The sequence below is a fragment of the Diadema antillarum genome, unplaced genomic scaffold (assembly GCF_040938485.1).
Source record: "Diadema antillarum isolate AM-2024a unplaced genomic scaffold, OU_Dant_1.0 seq00000633_RagTag, whole genome shotgun sequence".
NCBI classification, from domain to species: domain Eukaryota; kingdom Metazoa; phylum Echinodermata; class Echinoidea; order Diadematoida; family Diadematidae; genus Diadema; species Diadema antillarum.
This window is the reverse complement of record NW_027271550.1, coordinates 2616651-2641178: the sequence shown is the minus strand read 5'-3', so window position 1 is coordinate 2641178 and position 24528 is coordinate 2616651. Positions and strand designations below refer to the sequence as shown.

The window sequence follows — 24528 nt, the reverse complement described above, 5'->3', positions numbered from 1 at the left end:
GGGGGGGGGGGGGGGTAATTGTCTTGATACGGGCATTTCATGTTGCCATTTCTAAACACATTTGAAAACATTGTTGCGTTTATCTATTCCGTAAAAGTGGCTCCAATGCATTCAGGATTGTGAGTGTACCTCAGAAAATTTAAAGATAGATACAACGCGAGGTGTTTAGTTGTGTGTTTATTTTTGTACATGGCTGTAGGGTAACATGCAGTATGATAGAAATTAATTGTTCAACAGTTGTGGAATATTCAAATTGTGAGATTATTTTTTTTCTTTTTACATTTTCTCCAGATGTGAGGCCTTAATGCTTATTGGTGCTGCTTTACATGTAATTCAAAACATCTCTCCCTGTGGAGGATCTTTCTTACCTTATCTGGAAGGCTGCTGTATATGCCAAATATTTCGGAAGGTTTTCATCTTTGCAAATTTCGCGAGTCAGGTGCTACAGGACTCCACGATCGCGAATTTAACCACTTGCGAAATCGTTGGGAATTCCCAATTCGCGAAAATTTAGACTCATGAAATATATGCCGTATACGGTATGTGTGAACATGTTGATGTCATTAATATATCATCAGCAGACACAAGAAGGCAGTCGTTGCGTTTACACTACGTTTGTAATCTTTGAAGTTTTAAATTTTGATGATTAGCTTGTATTTTTAACCTGTTCCTCCTGCATTTCTACTTGAGCCTTCAATGCCCCCAAACAAGATTTTTTTTTTTTTGCCTGTCGACCAGCTGTGTGATAAACTGCCTGTGCAAAAGCAGTCAAGCGGTACATGTATCCCCTTTCCATGGTCAACTGCGTGCCATTGAACCATGAATATATTGATCAGGCGCTAGGTATGAAGAGCGTGTACCCTGATGGGCTCTTAAAACAAAATCTTTTATTATACACAAAACAAAGCACCTGAATGAAAAACCGGAAATCTTAATTTACGTGACGCAGAATTTCTGAGAAAGGAGTAAATGTTTCCCTATTATAGATTCTCCAGTAAAGATTTGTGGCAGTCTGTTGTTTGACAGTAATGGTGTATGATAGCAGTAGGCACATCTCAGCTGCACACCAAACAAGATGTTTACTGTATCTACTGTCATAATACTCGAAGTTGTTGTTGTTGTCGCGGCCTTATGTATTTCCTGTTTTATTCCGGCGTTGCTGGTTTTTCTATCTCCTCCCGAGCCGTCGGCTCCGGGCAGCTGCGACCGGTGCCGTCGGCCACAGGAGAGTATCCTGCATCGAATGGCGCGGGTTCCGTCCCCGCTCCGCCTCCATGTCGACGTCGAGGACGAAAAAGAAAAATTAATGAGATAGATGCATAATGCATTTTTGTGCTTGACGAAAGAGCCGAGCGTTATAATATTCATCGAACCTGCGCTGGACTCCAGCTTTCTCGACCGTTCATCTATTAGCTTGCAGAGACAGTGGGGATACTAAAGATGATGGATGCAGCGAAATCTCTGACATCTTCCGGCGGACGCGCACGCACACACACAATGTACCTCACAGAACTCTACACACTCTACACTGTGTGTATTAATTCTGTGATGTACCTTTGCCTCCGCCTGTTATACGTGTATGTAATGTATTGACGATGGTTACACGAAGCACTATATCTGCGTGCGCGTGATATGGACTACAAGGGCATTTACGTACAGTTCGCCATTGGCGTCCCCAAATGAAAACAACGAACGTTGTTATTTAATTGTATTTTGCACAACTGCAGAATACTATGCAGCTCAGGTACGTCATTTAGTTTGCTCGCCGTTTGCTTTCAAGTCCGATGTCATTGTACGCAAACTGTTTAGGACGGCTAAATATATTTGCCGATCGTACCCTTCCATATCAGATTACACGCGCAGCTGTGTCCATTCGTTTACTGCAAAGCTGCTGTAATCATACATATAAGATGAGCGGATGTAGGGGAAAACCTCGCTTTGCCGACCGCCTATTTTTAAGATTACAAGTGGAAATAGAATGTGTGGTTCTATGGTCTATCAAACCAAGTTTTGGTGACAAAAAAAAAGAGGGAGCAAATGAAGACGAATATATATTCTTCTTTCTTCCATAACATGGGAAAAAATATTAAAGAAAAAAAATACGAGGTCGTGAGACCCTACTCCTACGGGTGCCTATTAAACCTGATGACTATGATCTCCCCCTCCCCAAATAACAACAATGATAATAATAATAATAATGACAATAATAATAATAATAATAATAATAATAACAATAATAGGAGAAATAATTGTAGGCCTAATATTAATTATGATAAGTATACAGTCTGAAGCAGATGATGGTCCTATGAGTTTTGGTGATTAAAAACACAAGGAGGGAGCAAATGAAGACGAAAATATTTTATTTTTCTCTAATAACGTGGGGAAAAGAAATATGAAAAAAAAAAACCAAACAAACTGAGGCCTTGAGACCAGCCGTGGATTCCCGCGGGTGCCTGCGTGGATGCAAGAGCAGGGGGTAATCAAAGTCATAGTGTTAATATCTTCCCGTTTCGACGGGAACAATCTGTGGGCAGAACTTTCGGGGAATCTCATTTGCGTTATTGGTAATTTTCCCTGAATGTTTTTGTTTTTTGCCCTGCGGAGGTGGAAATGTGTGTGTGCGTGGGGGGGGGGGGGGGGAGGTGAGGGGCAACAAGACAACTGTTGGACTTCAACGGGTGCAAATAACCCCTCGAAACTCAAATTCTATAATAAAGGCAAAAGTAGTGGGAGGAATGATCCCTACCAATGGACCGGATCGCCGGGCACATACTACAAAAATGTATTACATGTATTAAATTTCTGGGAAGGGTGGTCATTTAGAAGACAGCACAATTAACGAAAGAATGAGAAGACTTTTCTTTTTATTTCTTCAATAAAAATGTGCAAAATCGTATAATGAGAAAAAAATAAAACCCCTCAGACCCGTGGATTTCCACGGGTGCTGCTAGTTAGCTGTTATATTTGTGAACAGATATTTTCACGAATGACGAGGTCATAAACATTTTAGTGAGATGTTGTTTTCGCGAATCGACGCCAAGGCTTACATTAATGCTCTATTAACAAAGCGCATGGAGACATTTTTGCGTTTTGTTAAATTCACGATCCAACTGTGATTCGCGAAATTTGTGAAAATTAAACCCTCCCGAAAATACCAGCTTATACAGTACTCTACTTACAACTCTCAATGGGTGCGTTTATCAACTCACTTCTGATGCAGAATAAAGGTTTCCAAACAACTTTCAGGGAGTTTTAGGCAGTTGATAAACACAAAGCTGTTTTGATTATGGAGTTATAAACATATTTCTGAAAGGCCCCCCCAAAAATGTGATTGCAAACATGTTTGAGCCAGAAACACCTTTCTTAGAGTTGATAAATGCAAAGTCGTTTTGAAAGGTGTGAACATGTTGCTCGGCATGCCCATGACAACCACTGCCAATTACACATCTCCCTCGGGTCAAACTGCTCAATGGCGCTGCACAGTGACAAGGCCTCCCAGTCGATTTATGACACAGTTGATAAATGCAACAACTCAAGAAATGCAGTCCGAAAGGCGTTTGCAAGTGTGTTTTGATAATGGGTATTGAAACGTGTTTCAACTTGGGAAAGATGATAGATGAAGTCAATAATTACAATTCTCAATACAACTCATCAATTTTTACCTTCATCTTGTCTTTCAACATATTTTTTTTTCTTTTTTTTTGGAATATCCTCAGCCTGGTATGCATTAAAACTGGCTGATGTCATTATCAGATTCAATCTCCCGTGTCTTTCATTCACACCAAACTCTATTCATGCGGATTTTGATGGAGGACGTTTACAGTATGATCATACAAGCGTTCCATCAAATCTAAAGAGAATTTGAGCACAGAGTGTTAGACTGTGGTTGTGCTGGTATAGACTTGAATTCAGTGCCAAAGTCATATTTTTTGTTTTGTTTTTGATTTGTTTGTTTGTCTGTTTTGTCTTACATTAAAAACTTTTTTTCCCCCTGTAGGCTGTAGAGCAACCCAAATAACTACTGGTACTGCTTTTCAAGGCAGTCATGAGCATTGAGAAAAATACAATTGCTCTGGATGGCACTAAAGAGCTCAAGAGCTAGAGAAGGCAGAGCAAAGAAATATATGGCTTCTACTACAGACACTATTGTCACACCTGGTCAGAAGAGTAAGGACAGTGAGTTTCTATTTATAATCAGGCATCTTACATTTCTGATAATCTAAAATTCTATTTCAGATGCATTCAATAAACAAAATTATGTTTTGCCATAGACTTCCTACACGTTAGAAAAAAAGTTCTGTATACATGAGATTTCATTTCCGTGACTTCTGTCCATTTCCTGCTTTTGTGCAGAATTGCTGTCCGTACAAGAGCATTTTGTTGTTGTTGTTGCTTATTTTGTTTTTTTAAAATCCACTATGGCAGAATACTTGGCAGCAGGGCCTGGAAAGAAGCCTTCTAAAGCAGGCATAACAAACACAAAGAGCAACCCCTGCCATTTCCCCTATAAAACCGAAACCCAAACCCTTCAACTTCACAGCTTCTATTGTAACTCCGTAATATGGGACGATAGGAAGAGGTGCACCCTCTTTAAAGGGAAGAGACACGCTGTCTGGTATGGGCAATAAACATTCAGCATCGTACGATTGAAAAAATTGGCAGTAACTTTGCGGTCAAGGCAAAGTAGGAGCCAACTGCATGTTAAAGACTCAGCAGCGTGGGAAGAGAAGGTTGACCCGATAAAATTGATTTTCTTTTGTTCCCCATCAGGGTATACATGTACATTCGAAAGCTATGACTAGCGCCTGCCTACCCGGATAGAACTGCCTGCCAGCGAATATGTGTATCAAAGCATTAGCTTATCGGTAATGTCCGACTGCGGTTGAGATTCTTCAGCTGTGCGTATACTTACATAGAGATGGGTGATAAAGCTGTACGCAATTTGTTACGGGGATTCTCAAATATAAAATCCAAGTTTGATCAGCCTTCCCGTTGTATGGCATTCCCATGCTAGTGGTTCTTTAAAATGAGGTCAGAGCAGTTAAGTGTGGTAAGACACAGAGATAGAAGGAGGGTGTTGGGGATAGAGGGAGGTATGATCTGTTTACCAATCAGGAGAGAGATCGAGTTAAGGTAACTCAAACATCCACTTACATGTACAAACAAACAGAAAAAACAAACAACAAACAAACACATGAATAGAGACTAATGACATGGCATACCAGAGTTTTGACGATGAAGTAGTATTTCTTCCCAGCCAGAAAATGTTTGTTCCTTACATATGTCCCAGTACATGATAATTGTGTGAATTACAATTAGTATTTGAAGGGTACTAATGATGGTGATGATGATGTCTAAAGAAATAATGATATTGAAGATCTATGATGATGAAATGAAGGCGGAGAAGAATAACAATTGTGATGGAAATGGAGCATGTATTATTATACTGTATGATTATATTGTTTGCTAATGTTAGAAACAGTTGAAAGACTGAGCTGCATCATATCTTTGACATTTATGGCACTGACATTCCCATAGGTGTAATGATCGATTGGAGATGCATACCAGGGTAACATGGATAACAGCACGTTGTCAGTTTTTTATCTCGTTGTGGCGATGCACTCAACTATTCTATGCTTTTAAGATATATATGCACATGTCCTATAATCAGGCAGCAGTTGATATGGCCATGGGTGATGGACATCATTTTAGCAAGGAGGTATATGAGCTAGAGAATCGACTGGCTATAATTATTCAAACAGGCTGTCATTTTCTAGGGATGCACATCAGAATTCCACAGGTGCATCTGTGCCTTTGATGATCTGGGTTCGATACCACCATATTTCTGAGTAAATGTAAGATTCATTTTATTCTGTAACACAGTATCAGATATATTTTGCCTGTGTATTCATTCTAAATTAGATTTCATGTTAACAATAAACATTAAAAAAGAAATCCTGTCCAGAAAGTATGTACAAAAGTGTAAATCAGAGGTGTATGTTGCGAAGTGTTTGAAACTGCACCCTCCGGTTAAGCCAAGTTTAGCACTTTTTGGATCCATTCCAACAAATAAAAGTGATATGGTATAATCTTCAAGTATAGTTCTTCATGAATTAATGTATGTCAGATTAATGTCCAGACTTGTCCAGATGAATCATTGTGATTGCTATTTCATCAGTACAATTTCTATTGCTGCATGCCGGTGCCTTTACCATAATCCACTGCTTATCAAGTAGGGATAGCGAAAGTAATCCTGTAAAACGAGGAATTTTCGCGTGCACTTTAATTTCACGAATTTCGCGAGCGCCAAGATTCGCGAAATTAAAATGCACGCGAAAGTCCTTGTTTACACTATTATGCATTGAACGCCAGTGGCACTTCGTGAAAATTTCATGCCATGAAAAAGGCTGCCAGTTCCAATTCGCGAAAAATTCATGCCGCGAATGTATCATGTTTTACAGTAACCATGATGAAGATGTATTTTTCTTAGAGAGTGGCTAGTCAAGTTTGCTATGAGACATAACTCAATTGTCTTCCTATCTGTCTGGCATATCCAGTTTGGCATATACTTCAAGATATTTTGAATAGCAGCATCAAACATGGGTTCAAAGGGAATAATATTGCTGTGACTCCATCTCTTGAACCTCCATGATTGTAGCACAGAACAAACATTCAAATCATTATACATGAGCAATGCACAGATCAACATGATGGGATCTGAAAATACCCTTTATTTGTCTCTGACACAAATTCTAGGAATTCAGTGTATATATAGATCATGCAGACAAAGATTCTGCAATTTCAAATTATCATAATATCCAGGAAGGACAAATTTTGTACAGCACAAAATTTCAACAGAATTCTCCTCTGAGCACGTAAATATTTGTGTACTTATTTGGAAATTTTATTAAAGTAAAGTAATGAGCACCAACATAATTCTCTGCTCATTGCATTTATGTGCTTATTTAGATGATTCAAGTAATGAGCACACCATGGCTGCTTCTCATGCATAAGTCGTTGAGATGCCAGCCTCATTTCATGCTGCACGCCAGACCTGCCAGAATATAGCCAAGACACAAGGACCCAGAATGCTATGCTTGTCACTCTGAAACTCTTGGGGTAGTGAGTGGGCGGGCGAAAGCTACGTGACCGCTGTTCGCTGAGAACACACTGCACATCTACTTATCATCGTCTCTGGGAAGGCAGCACCACTGATCATTCTGTATCTGTCAGGGAGTGAACCAGTTTTAACGAATCAATAGCCGCCTTTTTCTTTTCTGTGTCTCATCCTCTGTCCCCCCCCCCCAGAAAAATATGTTTTGTTCTTGTTCAATGCCTCTAGATACAGGAGCTACACATTTTGTACTCTTTGTTATTTTATTGTTTACCAACATTAGTCTGCAGAATATTTGATATTGTAATAATAATGATAATGGTGATAATTAGGCAGAGGAGGAGGAGGAGGAAGATAATATTCAGGATAATGGTAATGATGATATGGTCTTCTTATATATTATATATATTATAAACGAGTGAAAGTACTTCCTGGCAGCAGTTACAGTTGCAATACAAACCTTGTTGCCATATTTCAAAGTAAACTGATATTTGGAGGCAGATGGTACATAATGTTTGCAAGAGGTGGTACATATTGTACCAAAGTAGATAGTACATATTGTTCAAATGTTTGCAAGAAAATCCCAGCTTGGTCACAATATGCTTCCTTTCTGTTTTTTTGAGACAAAACAAAATGATAACTTCTTTTCAAAGTCTCTGAAGAGACATTAGAATGCATTAAATAGCAACTCTGTACTGCTGTACAGTATAAATGACGATATTTTCGTGCGATTAATTCTTTGCACTGAGCGGCTCAAAAACATATTCGTTGGTTTTTTGCGCTGCACAATTGCTTCCTTGTATGTTTTCATCCAATTCAAACGCACACACACACACACAAGTCAATTTGATTTGACATTTCCCTGCATGAAACCAGAGACTCCAACTCTTCCGTTCTCGACGGGACATCTCCCGCCGAAAACCCATTTTTGCAAAATCTCCTGTTCTCCCGTTTGAGATTTGATTTCTCCCGCCCTGGCTCTGTGACTCCCGATGGAAAGGGTTTCTTACCTATTGGTATCGTATGTTGAAGAAATAAGCCTTAGATAGCACCAGAGAACATCTAGAACCCTAGGAACTTCGCGCTTCGCACACATCAACTTGGAGTCTCCCGTTTGCTAGGGGTTTCGGGCGGGAGAATCTCCAGATCAGAAGGTGCGTGGGGTTGGAGTCTCTGTGAAACTTGATGTGCTAGTTGGCCCATTCAAGTGGATGGCTAACCAGCCTGTACACACTGAGCTGAAATGAATACTTCCAGTAGTACTAGGGATCATGCACACACACACACACACACACACACACACACACACACACACACACATACGAACATGTACCAGGTAGGCATTACTGACAAAACTCGTGATTCAACCCATCCAATATGTGCAGAGAAAATTGTAAAGATATTTTTTGCGGGTTGCAAAATAAATACTTGCCAAATATAGCACAAAATACACGAAAATGAATGAAATGCCAATCTTTCCATGTTTACAGTACTTTCACAGTGGTTCATCCTTTTTCTTCCTTTTTTCCGTTCCCTCCCCTGCAGGCCAGCAATGTCTATGTGCGGGACCAGTGGCTTAACTCCCTTCTCTGGAAGAGGGCCATTCACCGGTTCAAGAAGCTCATTTGTAACACCACCAAGCCAGAGGTCTTCATGCAAGAAATATCGGTGAGTGTGCACAGTGCCTGAGAGGCTGCTAAAACCTGGAGAGAATCGTAGTCTTATCTACATTTTGTTGGATAAGGCTCATGATTTCAACACATTCATCATAAGGGCATTCTGTGTGCGGAATATTTCTTAAAAAGTGACTTTCGTGAGATGAAGGGCATTTCGAAAGTAGCTAGTATCTTGAGACTACATATAATTAACAAATCATACAATCTTTGGTCTTGTGTCACGTTTCTAATGAAATTTAGTAAAACTGTGGCTGCATTTATCTAACTTCAGAGATAGAATCACGTTTCAAAACGCGTTTGGAACGGTGTTTGCAAACGTGGTTTGAAACGCGATTCTCAGGGTGCCGTGTTGTGTTTATCTAACCATCATACAATCGCGATTCAAGTGGTGCCACTGCGCAGCAGCTTTGCGCCGTTTGACCCGGGAATTAAAGGTCAACTGCATACCACCAAACATGCCTCCTCAGTCACACACAAATAATGGGTAGAGAGCACAACTGGAAACAGCTGGATTTGACCTTGAGATATAAATGCGTTTCAAAACGGCATTGTGTTTATCTACTCACAGAATGGCGATCTTGGTCTCAAACACGTTTCAAAACGCCCTTTGAAAGGCGTTTCAAAACAGCGTTTCTAAATGCATTTGAAAACACGGTTGCGTTTATCTAACCCCTGAAAAAGCCTTAAACGCGTTTGGGATCGTGATTCTCCCTCAGAAAATTTTTAGATAAACGCAGCCAGAGTTTCAGCAAAAGGAACAGTGTTATGACCAAAGCGTTTATGACTGTAGAACTTTCATACTGTTGTGTATGTCCCAACAAAACTAATCGTTTATTACTCTCCCATTCTCCCATGTCTGTGTACAGTAGGTACCTTAACCATATTATACTGTACGAGCTAAAATGTTCACGTATGGATATTTTTGCGAATTGCTGCTTGCCCATTTCGGCATGTTGTTCATTTCCCAGTTGTGAGGGTTTAGTAATTTCTACGTTACCTTTCAAGAAATGAGTAAGAATGAGTAACAACTGACTATACTTGTACCGAACGATTTTACATGGTGATTCCCTGCGCTGCACATAAGCAAAAACAATGTAGACCCTAGTGCTTTCTGCATTCAAAGTGCTGTACTAAAGTGTTATTACCAATATCCCTACATTTGGCCCATGCAGCGTGCAGCGACCTACAAGACCTATATATAGTTGCTAGACCTATAGTTACTAGTTGCTTGTGAAATCCAGCGCTAGCATGGCTTGATTTTTCTTTATTCATATTTTTGCACATTGTTATTTTTGCATGTCTTTATATTTGCGCATTGTTGTTTTCGTATGTCCTTCTATTCACTCAATGTAATGTTTGCGTTTGAAGGCGATTCATGAAATTGGTGAAAATAAACCATGGCAAAAATTTCATCTTGTACAGTAGTTTTCAGCATTTTATTAAATTTTGTGTCAAATATGCATAGTCACACAATCAAGGGTACATCAGACTTTGCATTTCTATGATATTATTTGGAACAAACGAAGGATGTTTTATATAAAATAAATTTTAAAAAAAAGGTATTATGGGATGTTAATAGGAAAACAGATTTGTGGCCTTACTAGGAAAGCACAGATTGTGGCCTTGCCTAGGAAAACACAGTTTTGTGGTGGACTATTCAGATATGAATTAGTGGACTTCTGAAGAGATTTTCAGTACGGATTCTAGTTGTTGACTCTAAAAGTAATGATGAAGCAAAAATATGTCAGGAACTGTTGATGTTACGTGAATGTCGAGAAATTTGCGTTCATCGACATCAAAAGGAAATGAAATCATTGAGAGAATACCCAAGGATGTTTATACTGCAAACGACCCGTACAAACAGGAGTTTCACAAACGTAATTATTGTGATTTCCATAATAAAAGATGTATCAAATTTCAGTCATATGATTGCAAACCTAACGTCATACAGCCAAGTCTTATAAAAAACCCTATGTGAAGAAATGTAATGAGATATCTTCCATTTGTTTGGTTGTGGGAGTTCAGAAATTCCTTATGTTTTTTGTTTTGTTTTTGCTGGAGTGGTTTTCAGGATCATGCAAAACCATTATCAGACAATTTTTTCACTTGATATAATTCGATATTGATTTGAATGTGATTTTAAAGGAAAATATACCATCTATGCTCATTCAATGTAATGTAGATTACACAATGGTGACCTAAAGTGTTCAGTGTTTTTCAAATAAATTGGTCTGGTACTTGAACATGAAAAAAAAAAAATGTTGAAAGAAATTGAGGGATCATATACGAACAAGTTGAAGCAGAGGATTCACAGGCAGGTACTACTTACTCTAGTTATGTCTGCAAGATTGCAGAGTAATACAACATGGGAGCCATTTTCTCAACATTATTTATTTCATTTGTGCATCATAGCTGTTATGAGTAATGTCCATGTCATCGGAAACCTATTCAGCACAAGTCCCCATATTGATTTGCTAGTACTGCTGCAATTTGATGAATACCCGGGCTGTTTTTTTTTTTCTTTTATTGCTGTGAACAGTTCTCATATTTCATGGATTGTACGATTGACGTAAGCAACATAGAATCTAACCTTTTTAATGTCATGACGTGTGTGCATTTACCCCTGCCATCAAGGTAGATATCAAACTCCAAGTTGAACTTATTCAGAAATGGATATCTTCTCTGGCAGGATATATTCTTGCTGTTAGTTTGTTTCAGGAAATACATTCTGTTCTTGAAACAGTAAAATGAAATATAAATGCAAACGATGAAAAAGACACTGCCCCTGTTGTGCAAATATTTATTGCTTTTAGATGTTCATTTTCTGATAAATTCATCTTTCTGTGAAAATCATTTGCAAATCTTTTTTTTTTTTGTCTGCAAGATACATCTTCAAAACACCACCTATAAACTGGATGAATAAAGTTGCATATTCAAACTTGCTGATTTAATGTGAGTATTTGCAAGAGTGTTTGCAATGCTGATTGATAGAGGGATTTGAAAAAAAAAAGTTGATGCAGTGTTTTGAGTGCATTGTTTGTTTGTTTGTTTGTTTGTTTTTAAACAAATGACAATAGTTACGTTCAGACGGGAGCCCTTAACCTCGAAGTTAGGAAACTTCTAGGTTAGAGCTTGTAGTTAGGGACCGTGAAGACGCACTCGTAGTTAGCAAACCTCGAGGTTTGCTCGATGTTTCGAGCCACGAGAAATCTTATGGTTAGCGCTCTAACCACGAGCCGCGGGGGGTCCCCACTCGTAGTTACGCACCGTGTGGACACAAAAAACAACGAACTCGAAGTTAAGAGTGACCTCGCCGTAAACTCCAGCCCCCACAATTTCCCTCTGCTTCCGGGTCAACCTCCCAAACGTACACCACAAATACACTACACGTGAAAAACCTATGACGCACGACACAACATCATCTTTTCTTCCCATGCGCTTGATCTCTGAAACTGAACACGTCGAACTCGCTACTGTATTCTATATTCTTCTCCGACGCTAAAAAATGTTTTCGACGAATATCTTCATAAAGGCATAAAGTCATCAGTGCAGTGCTATCTCTGCATACCATGACAGAGAAAAAGAGTACCTGTAAGCAAGTCCGACAGGGTTGGACTAAAGAATAAATAGACGCCTTGTTAGCAGTATGTGGGCTGAAACTTCCGGTTTTGTGGTTTTAACATCGAGTGGGACCCACTCGTAGTTACGGGGGGGGGGGGGGGGGGGGGGGGGGGGGGGGCAGAAGCTTAACCTCGAAGTTTCGTAACCTCGAGGTTAAGATTCGTCGTGTGGACACACGTCGTAGTTAGGGGGCAAGAGCTAAACCTCGAGGTTTCCTAACCTCGAGGTTAGGGCCTGCCGTCTGAACGTAACTATACTCTGGCCCTTCCAAATCTGCCTGGGTTCATTATATTAAAGGTCAATCACTTCGAATGATGTATTATATTTTGTCTTTCCCCCGCTGCAGTCCATGATTGAACTGACCTTAACGACATGCGTCCAAGACCAGGATGTGTTCCAGGTGCCCCTGGAGATTGTCTCGGACATCCTCTCTCAGGTAACCACTCCCTTTTTTCCTTCCTGCACCAGAGCAGGAGCAAGACCGGGGCTCGCTCCGGCACCATGAGACGTCTGTTTGTGCGGCGCATGTCCTTTTGTCGTCCAACTCGGTGACTTTGCGTTCCTGAAGTTGCACCAAACATGTAGACTTATGCTGTTAGGATGTTGTATTAGATACCGGGCACATTTTAAAACAGCATCAAAAGCTTTTAAATGTAATCTCCCCTAAATGACTGTCTTTCTTTGAGTCTTTAAACCAAGCTTTGAATATTTGTACATCACTGTTATGGGTATGGAAAGTTGTTTTGTTATTGTTTTAGTTTAATGTGGATTATGCACAGTTCAGTATATTTGCATTTGTCTTTACATTTGCCTAGTCATAATTCTCTTGATATTAGTCCAGTTAGTTGAAATTGTCTGACCCGCTTCCATCAATTTATTGCTTTCATTTCAAATTACTCCTCATGGGAATATCATGTGACATCTAATCTCCCTTAAAATGAGCATCAAAGCTTTGACGCTATCGCAAGCTGTTTCCTTCCTTTTGTAATGTGTGCATTGTCACCTAGAGGAAGAGTGACTTTACCTGGCAGAATATATTGTCAGCCTGCGTGTATCTGACAGTGATACATGTAGAGTATATTATGTGAGTGCCCGTATGGTTGTGAGCTGCACGGGTGATATGAAATAGCTAGATACAATGTTAGTGTATGGTTGCATGTAGACTTGCATTTGCTGCGATGTAAGATATTGGCCATCTGTGTGAAGGCTGTATTTTATTTTTTTTTTTTTTTTGGCTTTCTTTTATGGGAGGGGGGGGGGGATTGGATGTCTCAGAGAGATTTAGATTCAATGTGTGCATCAAGTAGAATTGATCCAATCAGCCGAATAGCAATTACATTGTAATTGTCAGGAAAGGACAGTTAATTGCTATTCCACTTGCACCAGAAATGTGAGCTCTAGAGAGTAAGTTCGCCTTTACATGTATACAGTACATGTATAGTGAGCAAGTATCCATAGGAAAAAGCAATTACAAGTGTTTATATTCTGATGGTGACCGAAATGTAGAAGGAAGTATCCTGCTTTTCTTGACAGTTTCACATTGACAGGTTTCCAAGTAATGTTTGGATTGAAACACAAGCCATTGACGCATAGCGTGAGCACTGAAATCCCCAAAGCCAGAGACATTCAACATATTAATTGTTGATGATCATTGTGCAAGAGTGCTGTATGTGTATCGATTCCTGATCTATTATCCAACAGTGTAGACTGTTAACATCGAAAGAATCATTTCTCAAATATCACTTATCTAGAGAAAAGGGTCATAGTAGTGTGAATAGTGCAAATACATATATATATGTAAGCTGGGATCTGAGTTGAATTTCAAACTCTGGAGAAAATTCATCACTGGCATTGCAATTATACTCTTTCACATCTGACATCCGAAACTAGATGATACTGCACAAACAAGAAGCGTACATGCTGATGACTTGCAGAAGTATGAAATTCATGGTAATCTAGAAGATTATTAGGAGACTTAACAGTTATTGCAGTTATGTGATATTCTTGGGAATGGAGTTAGAAGAAGTTTGTGTAGAGATATTTTGTGTAGTTTTTGTATTGAAAATAAAGACTATGACAAGCACCAGCTCAGAATCCAATAACTACATTGTACATTTTATGTGATTAGGTGGAATATAAGGAACTTAAGTCCCACTTACAATATTTTTGTGTGTGTGTGTGTTTGCCTTTCCAGGTTGATATGACATCAATGCATAATATAGTAGGGGTGAAGGGCAATTAACCCCTTCTTAAAGTAATCTGATATTATGATTGATTGTAAAAGCATGTTTGCCTCCCGTTTGTATCATCTTGCAATTGCCACCAGTAACGATGAGGATGATGATGGTGATGATGATGGCAATGATGATGATGATGATGGTGGAAGTGATAAATACAGTCATCATTTATAGCATATCATACTTTTGGCAGAGTTGCTATGCACTTGAAATAGAAGAAAAAAGTAGAAAATACATATGAAGAAAAGCTACTGCAGTAGCATGGTCACAGTATGCAGTTGTATCTTCCCCTAGATGAATTGCTAATAGTTATATGCAGATGATCCCCATCTATCATGTAACTAAATTAGATACCACACATCTGTGAGGTTGTAAACCAGAAGCCCAGTGAACTTCAGGTCAGTGCATACATGTATATATGTGAAGATTTAAGAGAATGGCTGTTAATATGAAGTTTATGTTTTAAGACTTGACATCTTCCAGGTACCTGCTTTGCCATGAAAATTAATATAGTCAAAATCCATTAGTTTTCAACATATCAGTATATTCAAAAGGTATTTAAGAATAATAACATGATTTTCTGTTCTTCCACTATCTCTTTGCCCCATCCCAACCATGCTCTAAACTTTCCTTTCTCAACCCCACCCCTCATTCCTAAACCTCTTTAACCCCTTCTCCCTCCTCCCACATACATACCCATCCACACCTGACCCATTCACACCCCTGATCTATCTACCCCCTGACCCTTTCAAACCCCTGGTCCATCTACCAACTGACCCTTTCACACCCCTGATCCATCTACCCCCGGCCCATTCACGCCCCTGATCCATCTACCCCCCCCCCCCGACCCTTTCACCCCTGATCCATCTACCCCCGACCCATTCAAACCCCTGATCCATCTGTACCCCCCGACCCATTCACACCTCTGATCCATCTACCCCTGACCCATTCACACCCCCCTGATCCATTCTCCCCTCTGACCCATTCACACCCCTGATCCATCTACACCCCTGACCCATCCATACTGCTGACCCATCCATGCCCCTAACCCCTTCTGGCTGCACACAGAATGCAGACATGATTAACACCGTGGCGCATGAAAGCATTATCCTGGCCGTGGCCCCCCTACTGGAGAACAACCAGCCCTCACCGGAAATCTGCTCCTTCTTCAGCAAGCATTGCCGCAACTCGCCCCGCTCCAAAGTGGTCATAGAGATGTTCACACCAGTCATTCACCGAATCCTCAAGCACAACATGGTAATGAGAGTTGCACATTTTCCCCCTCTCCAAACGGGCACTCGAAACATGCAACATACATGAAAAAAGCCCTCGAGTACTTCAAAAAGTTTGTGTATAATACAGATTTTAGAGTTAGCTTGTATATTGTATGTAGCATTGTGACAGAACTTAAAGGGATATATTGCTCTCTACTGCTGAGGTCAGACTAGGGAGATATTTTGTGTGAAAGATGACAGACAGAAGGACAAATATCGTACAGTCACAAGAGTGAACCTCTGTGTCAGCTGGGTATAGAAATTATTATATTCCACGTACTAAGAATCTTGCTATAGGATTGGTCAAGAGCTGATCACGTGATAAAGCGTAGTTTTGCCCATCACATCACCTGAGAAGAAAAGTTCATTACACTCTATGATGATAGTCATTTTGTTTCGCTGATCTCTTAGTCCACACAGTCCTAACACGTGATATAACTTATAATTTTGAGTACACGCAAAATCAAAGTGCATTGCACTGTGGTCTATCATTTGACCTGGGTCAAGTGATAGACCACAGTGCAATGCACTTTTATTTCGGTGCCACGCTCAGGGCGTGGAGCAAATTCGTTGTTTTGTCATCTACGCGCATACGTCTAAAGTAACCTACACTGTACGTAGCCTTAGTCCCTGAGGATACCCCAAGACAGCTAAAACAGTTTCAGATGTGGAATAAAATGGGAATATCTGGGACCCTAGATGAGGAATATAAAGCAAATAATCAACTTTTAGTTTCAGACAATGAGACAAGCTATCACTTCCTTGGCAATCTGGATGTAGCTATCTTTCCGAAGCGCAGCTGAGGAAAGATAGCTACATCCAGATAGCCTCAAAAGTGATAGTTTGTCCCATCACCTTCACCAACATTGATTATTTGCTTAATACATTCTCTATTTAGCTTTGACAGCAGAAGTCTGATCCATTGATAACTTTTAATAGGGTGATACTCATAACATGGATGGTTTTCCTATGATGTACAGGCATTTGGTATTTTGATAATCTTTGTGAGTTTGAATGCTATCAATATAAATTCATTTTGTGACTCTAAACTTTACTGACTGGGATTATGTTTCTCTCGCAGTCGTTTGCACAGGACTATAATTTATGCCATGCATACTGATTAAAAATGAAAAAAAGTCAAGTTCTTATTTCAAAGTTGGGCTACTTTCACTTCATATGAACAGTGTCCATTGCCCAAATAGGAAGGAACATCACAAAGGAGAATAGACTGAAGCTCTTACCGTAGTGCAATGATTTCACGAGCACAAACATGCTAATTTGAATTCTGTCCTTGATTCAATGCCATCTACTTGTTCTCCTTCATCAACAGGACTTTGGAAAGAACCCACGGCTCCAAGCATTTGTGAGGGACTTCATCCTTGCGATACACTGTAAAGACAACCGTGATTTTGCCTTTAAAGAATTTGTTAGCATGTGAGTATCTTGTCTTTAATGCAATGGAAGAAAGCACTCAGTAACACCCGTAGCTTTTGCAGAGATCTGGCGCTTGGCCTCAATTCTAGGGTTTGCAAACAAATGTACATATTTGTATCACAAGTGGGCACTCGAGAAATTCCTTTTTTCTCCCACTCCACTTAGCTACTGTATGGAAATTGTTAAGCGATTTATTTCTAGTTTTGTCACACATATTTCCGCATCAAAAAAAGGGCAACACTACAGCCTATTGTATGGACATTGACAGTGTGAAAAGAAGTGTATGATCTTAGTCAACATCTGTTGTTTTTTTTCGTCCACAAATGTTTATATTTGTTTCATGTGCTGTTATACCCTGATTTATCAATAATTTTCACCATATGACTGTTGCCCCAGCTTCTGACATTACTGTCAGTAATTAGGGACAAACTCTTTATTTTTTATTTTTTTTAATAAATGAAGATGGAGAGCCGTCCACTTTTTTATTGTAGATAGGTTTCCCTTATTGCATTTTCTTGAGAGAAAAACTGACAACAAAATCCACACAACGTAAATCTCAAGTCCAAAATGACGGGATCATACAGAAGGATGGTAAGTTAGGATATCTTTCATAGCTGATATGAAAAAATATCATCGTAGGTAATGAATTTTCCCCAGAAGGTCAGTAGAACAACATCTCAAGAATGAAGCAGGGCGGAAGACATGCATGACGCACCGATACTCTTGAGACGCCTGGTATCGAAGGCCCATCGGTGTATTGTACAAGTACATAGCATTAACATAACAATAGAAGGCATGAACATAACGTGTAGAGCCCTACACCTACATCGAACGTGGATTGGGAGAGACTGTGAATAGCAATGTTGTGTGTGTACAGGGATGAGGTTATTCATAGCTGTGTGTGTGTGTTTGCATGCATCTGTGTATGTGGTGTGTGTGTGTGTGTGTGTGTGTGTGTGTGTGTGTGTTTGTGTGCGTGTGTGTGTGTGTTTGTGTGCGTGTGTGTTACAGTGACAGTATACCCTGTACAGATCAAACAGCATTGATTGATATCAATACTGGCAAATATGAAATTGACCTAGTATATAATCATCTTACATGTACATTTTCTTTTAAAAATTCTTAGAAGATTTTTTTTTTCCCCTCAGACTTTTTTTTTCTTTGCCAGTGCTCTCATTATTTCAAATGCCATCTTGCCAAATTGCCCTTGATGAGAGCAATTTAGTGTGGTCGCAGCTTCTGCATGTTTTAATTAGCCAGCTGAGGTCAGGCTTGTCTCTGGAGGAATGGAGACGTATTCAACGTGTCTTCAGCATTGCTCACACGACATGAAATGACAGTTATATGGAAGAGTGTATGATTTGGATGTACCAGTCCTTTTATAACTTGTCCGAGGTCAATTAGAGTAGTGTGTCTTGCCAGAAGTCAAACATCAGCTCTCTATGCAGATTGTGTGCACAATCTGCACTCTTTTTACTTAGGAATTACACTTTGGATTCCTTATGTAAAAAGTCGAACTTACAGCACACATCTTTGATATCAGTTACTGTATACGCCATATATTTCGTGAGTCTAAATTTTCGCGAATTGGGAATTCCCAAGATTTCGCAAGTGATTAAATTTGCGATCGTGGAGTCCTGTACTGAACAGAGAAGTGTACATGTGTACGTCACATTCACATCAGGATCAGAGTCAATATTTTTGCGTGTCTTTAATTTTGCGAATAGCACCTGACTCGTGATATTTACGAAAATAAAAACCTCGCGAAATATTTCGGCGTATACAGTAAATGAAACGAAATATGACATTAAGTTTAATTGATGCATAGGAATTACAATTTTCATTCCTTATGTAAAAAGTCAAACTTCCCGCACAATTGCGTGATATATGTATCAATTGAATGAAATTAAACACATCATGAATTTCATTGATGTTATGTTTTATTTTCATATCTGATTTGTCAAGTATCTGTGTGTTATAGCACAAGGGAACAATCCAATTGAATTTTGACAGTGAAAATGGAAGCTTCCAATTATTTTTTTTTTTCATGCACTGCTCTACAAGAATGAAAAAACAAAAACAAAAATCAAATCTCACACCAACAGTAGAATGGATCATACTGCCAAGGTAGCTTTAGGTGACTTCCTCCTTCTGAGGATACGTTTGAAGGCATCCCACGCAGGAGATTTGCCTGCCGATGGGACAAGAGTTGAAAATATGTTTTTGTTGGATCTGTCAAGGTAATTCAGAAACGGGTGCAAATTTCCTGTTTTGCCTCCCATGTGTCTTCTGTGTATAACAAGTGGCCATTTTTTGTTGTTTTATTCTTTCCTTCTCCATCATTGTCCTACAGAATGCATGGACCGAGTATTGAGTGCCCCCATCCAAGAGTACTGCCTAACCTAGTGGCCATCTGTCTTGCCTCCATCGCCACCTTCTACCAGGACTCAACCAGGTAGGCCAGAGTGCTTTTACTTGCCAATATGGGAATCTTATATGAATAAATGAAGAGTTTAAATGAAAAAAAAAATATATATATATATAATATATATATGTATTATCTATATTAGTCAATTTTTAGATATTTGAGGTTGAAATTGCTGAAAAACAAAGAAAATAATCAAATTGTATTTGATCATTTTCATAATATCTTGAAAAATATTTCTGGATTATGTAATGAATGCTGGATACCACAGGCGGTATCATTGGTAAGATAAAATTTTTCTCTTTTTGATGATGACCTTACTTTAAAAAGAAGTTGAAAATGGCATTATATATCTTTTTTTCTTTTAAATTCAAACTCTTCAAAAGTATATATGTGACCCTGCACCTCAAAACAAACAAAAAGTCGCCAGAATTTTTTGTTAAGACCATATTCTGAAAGAGCAGACTTTAAGCTTTAAAATGAAGTGTAAATCAAATCAAATGGACTCTCCTAACCTATCTAAATATTGGAAAGAAAGCACAAACTCAGGGAAAGTGTGAACTGAGAAAAGAGGCTCTGAAGTACAGTGTCTATTCAAGCGCTTAATCTTTACCAAACCGTGCTGGCTGTGCGATGAATGGGACAAAAAACAGGAAGTAAACCACCAGAGTAACAACAATGAAGGGATTATCAGATTAAACTGAAATTAAGCATGCCTCATTAACACATTCTGTCCATAATTGATGCCAACTTTCAAAGCAGTAGCACTATCCTTTCATAAGTTATTAGAGTTGAAAGTGAAGAGTGTGGACAAGGTTTTTCAGAATTGAAAAAGGGATTGTAAAGACACACCTAATCACAGTATTCTACCAAAAATGTTCGAGATAAACTGCTAAAAAAACACACTTTCCTGCCCATTTTATGATACCAAATTTTAGCATAATGTAAAAGAAGACCCGCTCTTTCAGAAAACACGAAAAAGTCAAGTTCGGCTAGGTTGACCCATTTCACTTATTTTCAGTCCTCACGCAAAATCAGTGTGTGCGACTTTATGTTCGTTTTGAGGTGCACGGTCACATATATACTTTTAAAACATTCTTTAATTATCGTAATGAAAGTTTACTGGAAATTTTTTGTGAATATTGAATCACACAATTGCTGTACCTACAATGGGTCATCCCCAGTGATGGGCAGTGAGGTACTTGTGTAAGTGAAAGTATTAGATATTCCCGTCTGTGTGTGGGTGTGTAGAACTATAGCAATCTCACGTGCAGATGATACCGTTTGATTAATGAAGCAATGTAGGTATCGGTAAGAATTCCTCGGCATTGGAGATGAGAGTGATCGACTCGATGTTGATCTTTGACCATCACGGTACATAGGTGTGTGCAGAGAGAATGTGCGCGCATCTGTTTGCCGAGATGGAGGATCACATTTATCATGCCACACGGGAAGTATGCGAGGAATGATGTTTTATACTCAAGTGTCATTGTGTTCACGAGCCAGCATCAATATGACATATTCACAAAAGTAGAACCTACATGAGTATTACAGCTAATGCCTTACCACTCAACTTTGAATACTACTATACTCTTACTCTATACTACCATGATTTAGTCACATTGTGTTGTCGTATGAAGCAGAGCAAAGTAAAGCATTTTGCTGTGAAAACGTGTGGACTTCATGTCCAAAAGATATCAGAAATTGATATATATATATTTTTTTTTTTTTTTTGATGTGAAGTAGCTTAGTCATAGAATAAAATCACAAATTTGTCAAATTTTTGTTTTGTTTTTTGTTTTGTCTTGTGTGTGCTAGTAAATGTAGAATTCTTGCAGGCTGTATCAAAGAATTGTGACTCATCTTTATGGATTGTTTGCCACTATTTTCCCATCACCCCTCTTTGCAATTTTATTAGGCCCATGAATACTCCAAAACTCAACCTTTCTCAATACATATATGCATACATAGAAGGCCTCAACTTCTTGCTCCTACTAGTAAACTGCAACACCACATGAAAAATCCCACAGTTAACATGTACATTTTGCAGACTCATGGTCTGACCTTCGTGACATTTCCGAGAGCACACTAATATGATGATTTCTTTTTTCTAATCATAGAGGATACAACAACCTTTGCCAGCTCAGGATTTGCAACTTCAAAACTGTGTAGAACTGGATAACATTATGGATAGGGGGATTAATATTCAATTTTTTGGCAACGTTGACTGCCTTTCTTTTTCTTCTTCCTCTTCTTGTAGGATGAGTGCTGGAATTATGTCGTACTTGACAGGATTCTGTTGTGGGAATCCCTGATTTGTGTAGTATGGCTTCAGCCAAGGCAATAAATATGTCCTTCCCCTTTCAGTGTTTCAAATGTAATTCCCTTCTCCTTTTCATTGCGCGATCCGAGCTGAAAGCAGGCTGTCTGCTGTTGTGTCCAAGGCCCACTGTTAGTACAGTACTGTTAGTACGCCTCGGATTCTGACTTTGCAGTACTGTTAGTACGCCTCGGATTCTGACTTTGCAGAATCAGGAAATGAAAGAGAGATGGATGGCTCTTCTCTATTTTGAGTATTTTTTAGTTTTGATGGATGTTTTCTCCCTCGAATATCTCACTTTGCAATGTGGGTGTCATGTTTTTCCTCCTGAGGTGACTTTTAGAGCCATTTGAAATCACTCTGCTATGAACTTGTGTGGTTGTTTTTTTTCTCTCTCTTTAGGAAGAGTAGAGACAGAGGGTACTTATGGCTCCCCTGTTCAAATTTGAAGCCATTGGCTGGTGGTCTTCAGCAGGGGCAGATCCGGGAATTCCGTGAAGGGGGAGGGGGGTGCAAAGCATTTTATATTCTAACTTCAGGGATTAATCAGCTGACATACAAAAAAAAAAAAAGGCCTTAACAGGAATTTTCTTGTATCACTTCCAAGTTAATCAGGTGACAATCAAAAAAGAAAAAAAGAAGAAAAGCCTAAAGTGCAAATGTTCATTTTTTCTTGTGCCACTTCCAGGTTTCATCACCTGACAGAAAAAAAAGGCTTAAGCACAATTTTCTGGTGCCACTACAATCAGCTGACAAGAGAGGGGCTTTTCTTTAAACATTTATGTTGGTCATCATGCAATTTCATGCGTACTTTTATTTGAATTAAAAAGATACTTATTAAACAGGGGAGGTGCCTGGTGCATCCCCTTTAATTTTTGTTATTTCTTTTATTTAAAAAAAAGCCGGAAACAATTAAAGGGGGCCACGTGCTCGCGGATCTGCCACTGTTCAGTCATAAAGTGATATACATGACAAAGAGTTCAGCTTACATTATTTCAACAAAGCATTTTCAGGAAAAGGTTTGATGGGATGACGCAAAGCATGACATGGTGTGATGAGAGAGAAGTAGGATTTTGGTACTTGTGCAGGTGGGGAGACTGCCTTGGTAGTGGAGAAGGCTAGCTCACTGTCCATTGCCTGTAGGTCTCCCCATCCCATACACCCAACCTACACCAGAATCCCTTCACAATCAGGGCAATCACCAACAATCAGATATATTGAAAAATGACAACAAAGTATTTTTGTTGTGGGGGGGGGGGGACAAAAAGTTTTTCTCGAGAGAAAAATAAAAATTGATGCATTTTTGTGTACGAACTAAATGGAGAGCTGCTCAATGCCTATATCATTATACAGGGTTACTAACTTGTGTTTCTCGCTATTAGACTTGTACAGTTTATAACTTCTTTTTTTTATGTGTGTCTGATTTGATTGCCAAATTTTCACTCTTCTATACATGTATTTATCTGATTTTTTTTTGTTAAATATACAAAGCAATACAACTGTATCCGGATAGAATTTCCCATTGACCCTTGACAAGGAATTCTCCACTGTGTTTAATTTGATGTCAGTTAAAAAAAAAAAAATGAGTCAAGAAAAAAAGAAGAACAGTTTCCTTACAAGTGAACTGGCATTTTGAGGTTTCACATGTCTGCAGGAAACAGTGGTGACAATGGCAGTCACACACACAAATCAGATGAGGTAGTACAATCATTGCCAACCATATCTCTTCTTGTTGGTTTGCTATCAAATTTTCAATATGTAATATCCTGTGAAAAAATTAACTAAAGATTGCAAAATTATGGCCCTTGCATCAAGTACTTCTGCAATTTGTGATGATTTACAATATTTGTACCTGAAATACTGGAAATAATTGTTTGTGTGATAGTTGGTATAGATCTATTATATCAATTAAAGATGTGTTTGGCAATGAAAGCATCTGTCGACTTTGCATGCATGTGATAAAAAAAGAAATGCAAGGAACTGTAAAATTCCATTTAATTCTTTTTAAAGATATTTCTTTGTGTGTTTTTTTTATATCAATTAACCCACCACTATTCTGTTTCCATTCTTTTTGTCAAAATTGATTTGAACGCCGAGTGGAGTGAGCCTTTAAATTTTGTCCCGCACTGCAGCTGGCTGCCATGTGAACGTGCCGTACAGAGACATTGCTGGGTTTATTTACATACCAGCTTATGTTGGAGAGCCTTGTTGACAGTATTATGATAGGCGTCATATGATTGTTTCAATGTCTGTAGGACGGTACAGATTACAACCTTTAGAACAAATGAATCCGTTGTTCCTTGTGTATACCTGCCACTCATTTCTTCTTTCGTCCCCCTTTTTTTTCTTGCACACCAAAATTGTAAAAATATGAAATACCCAGTGATTTGTGTGTTTTTTCTGCAAGTGTGTGTGAAGTACTAGTAG

At 39.0% G+C, this 24528-nt stretch overlaps 1 protein-coding gene across 1 annotated transcript in view; it reads left to right on the top strand.

Annotated features, from left to right (window-relative positions):
• The window catches only part of LOC139736174 (C-Maf-inducing protein-like), a 100330-nt gene that overhangs the window by 41838 nt on the left and 33964 nt on the right, over positions 1 to 24528 (top strand). Inside the window, exons 3-7 of the mRNA XM_071646908.1 lie at positions 8660 to 8782; positions 12758 to 12847; positions 15717 to 15905; positions 17253 to 17356; positions 19710 to 19811. Of these exons, the coding sequence (XP_071503009.1) occupies positions 8660 to 8782; positions 12758 to 12847; positions 15717 to 15905; positions 17253 to 17356; positions 19710 to 19811 (608 nt within the window). The remainder of the gene's footprint in view (positions 1 to 8659; positions 8783 to 12757; positions 12848 to 15716; positions 15906 to 17252; positions 17357 to 19709; positions 19812 to 24528) is intronic.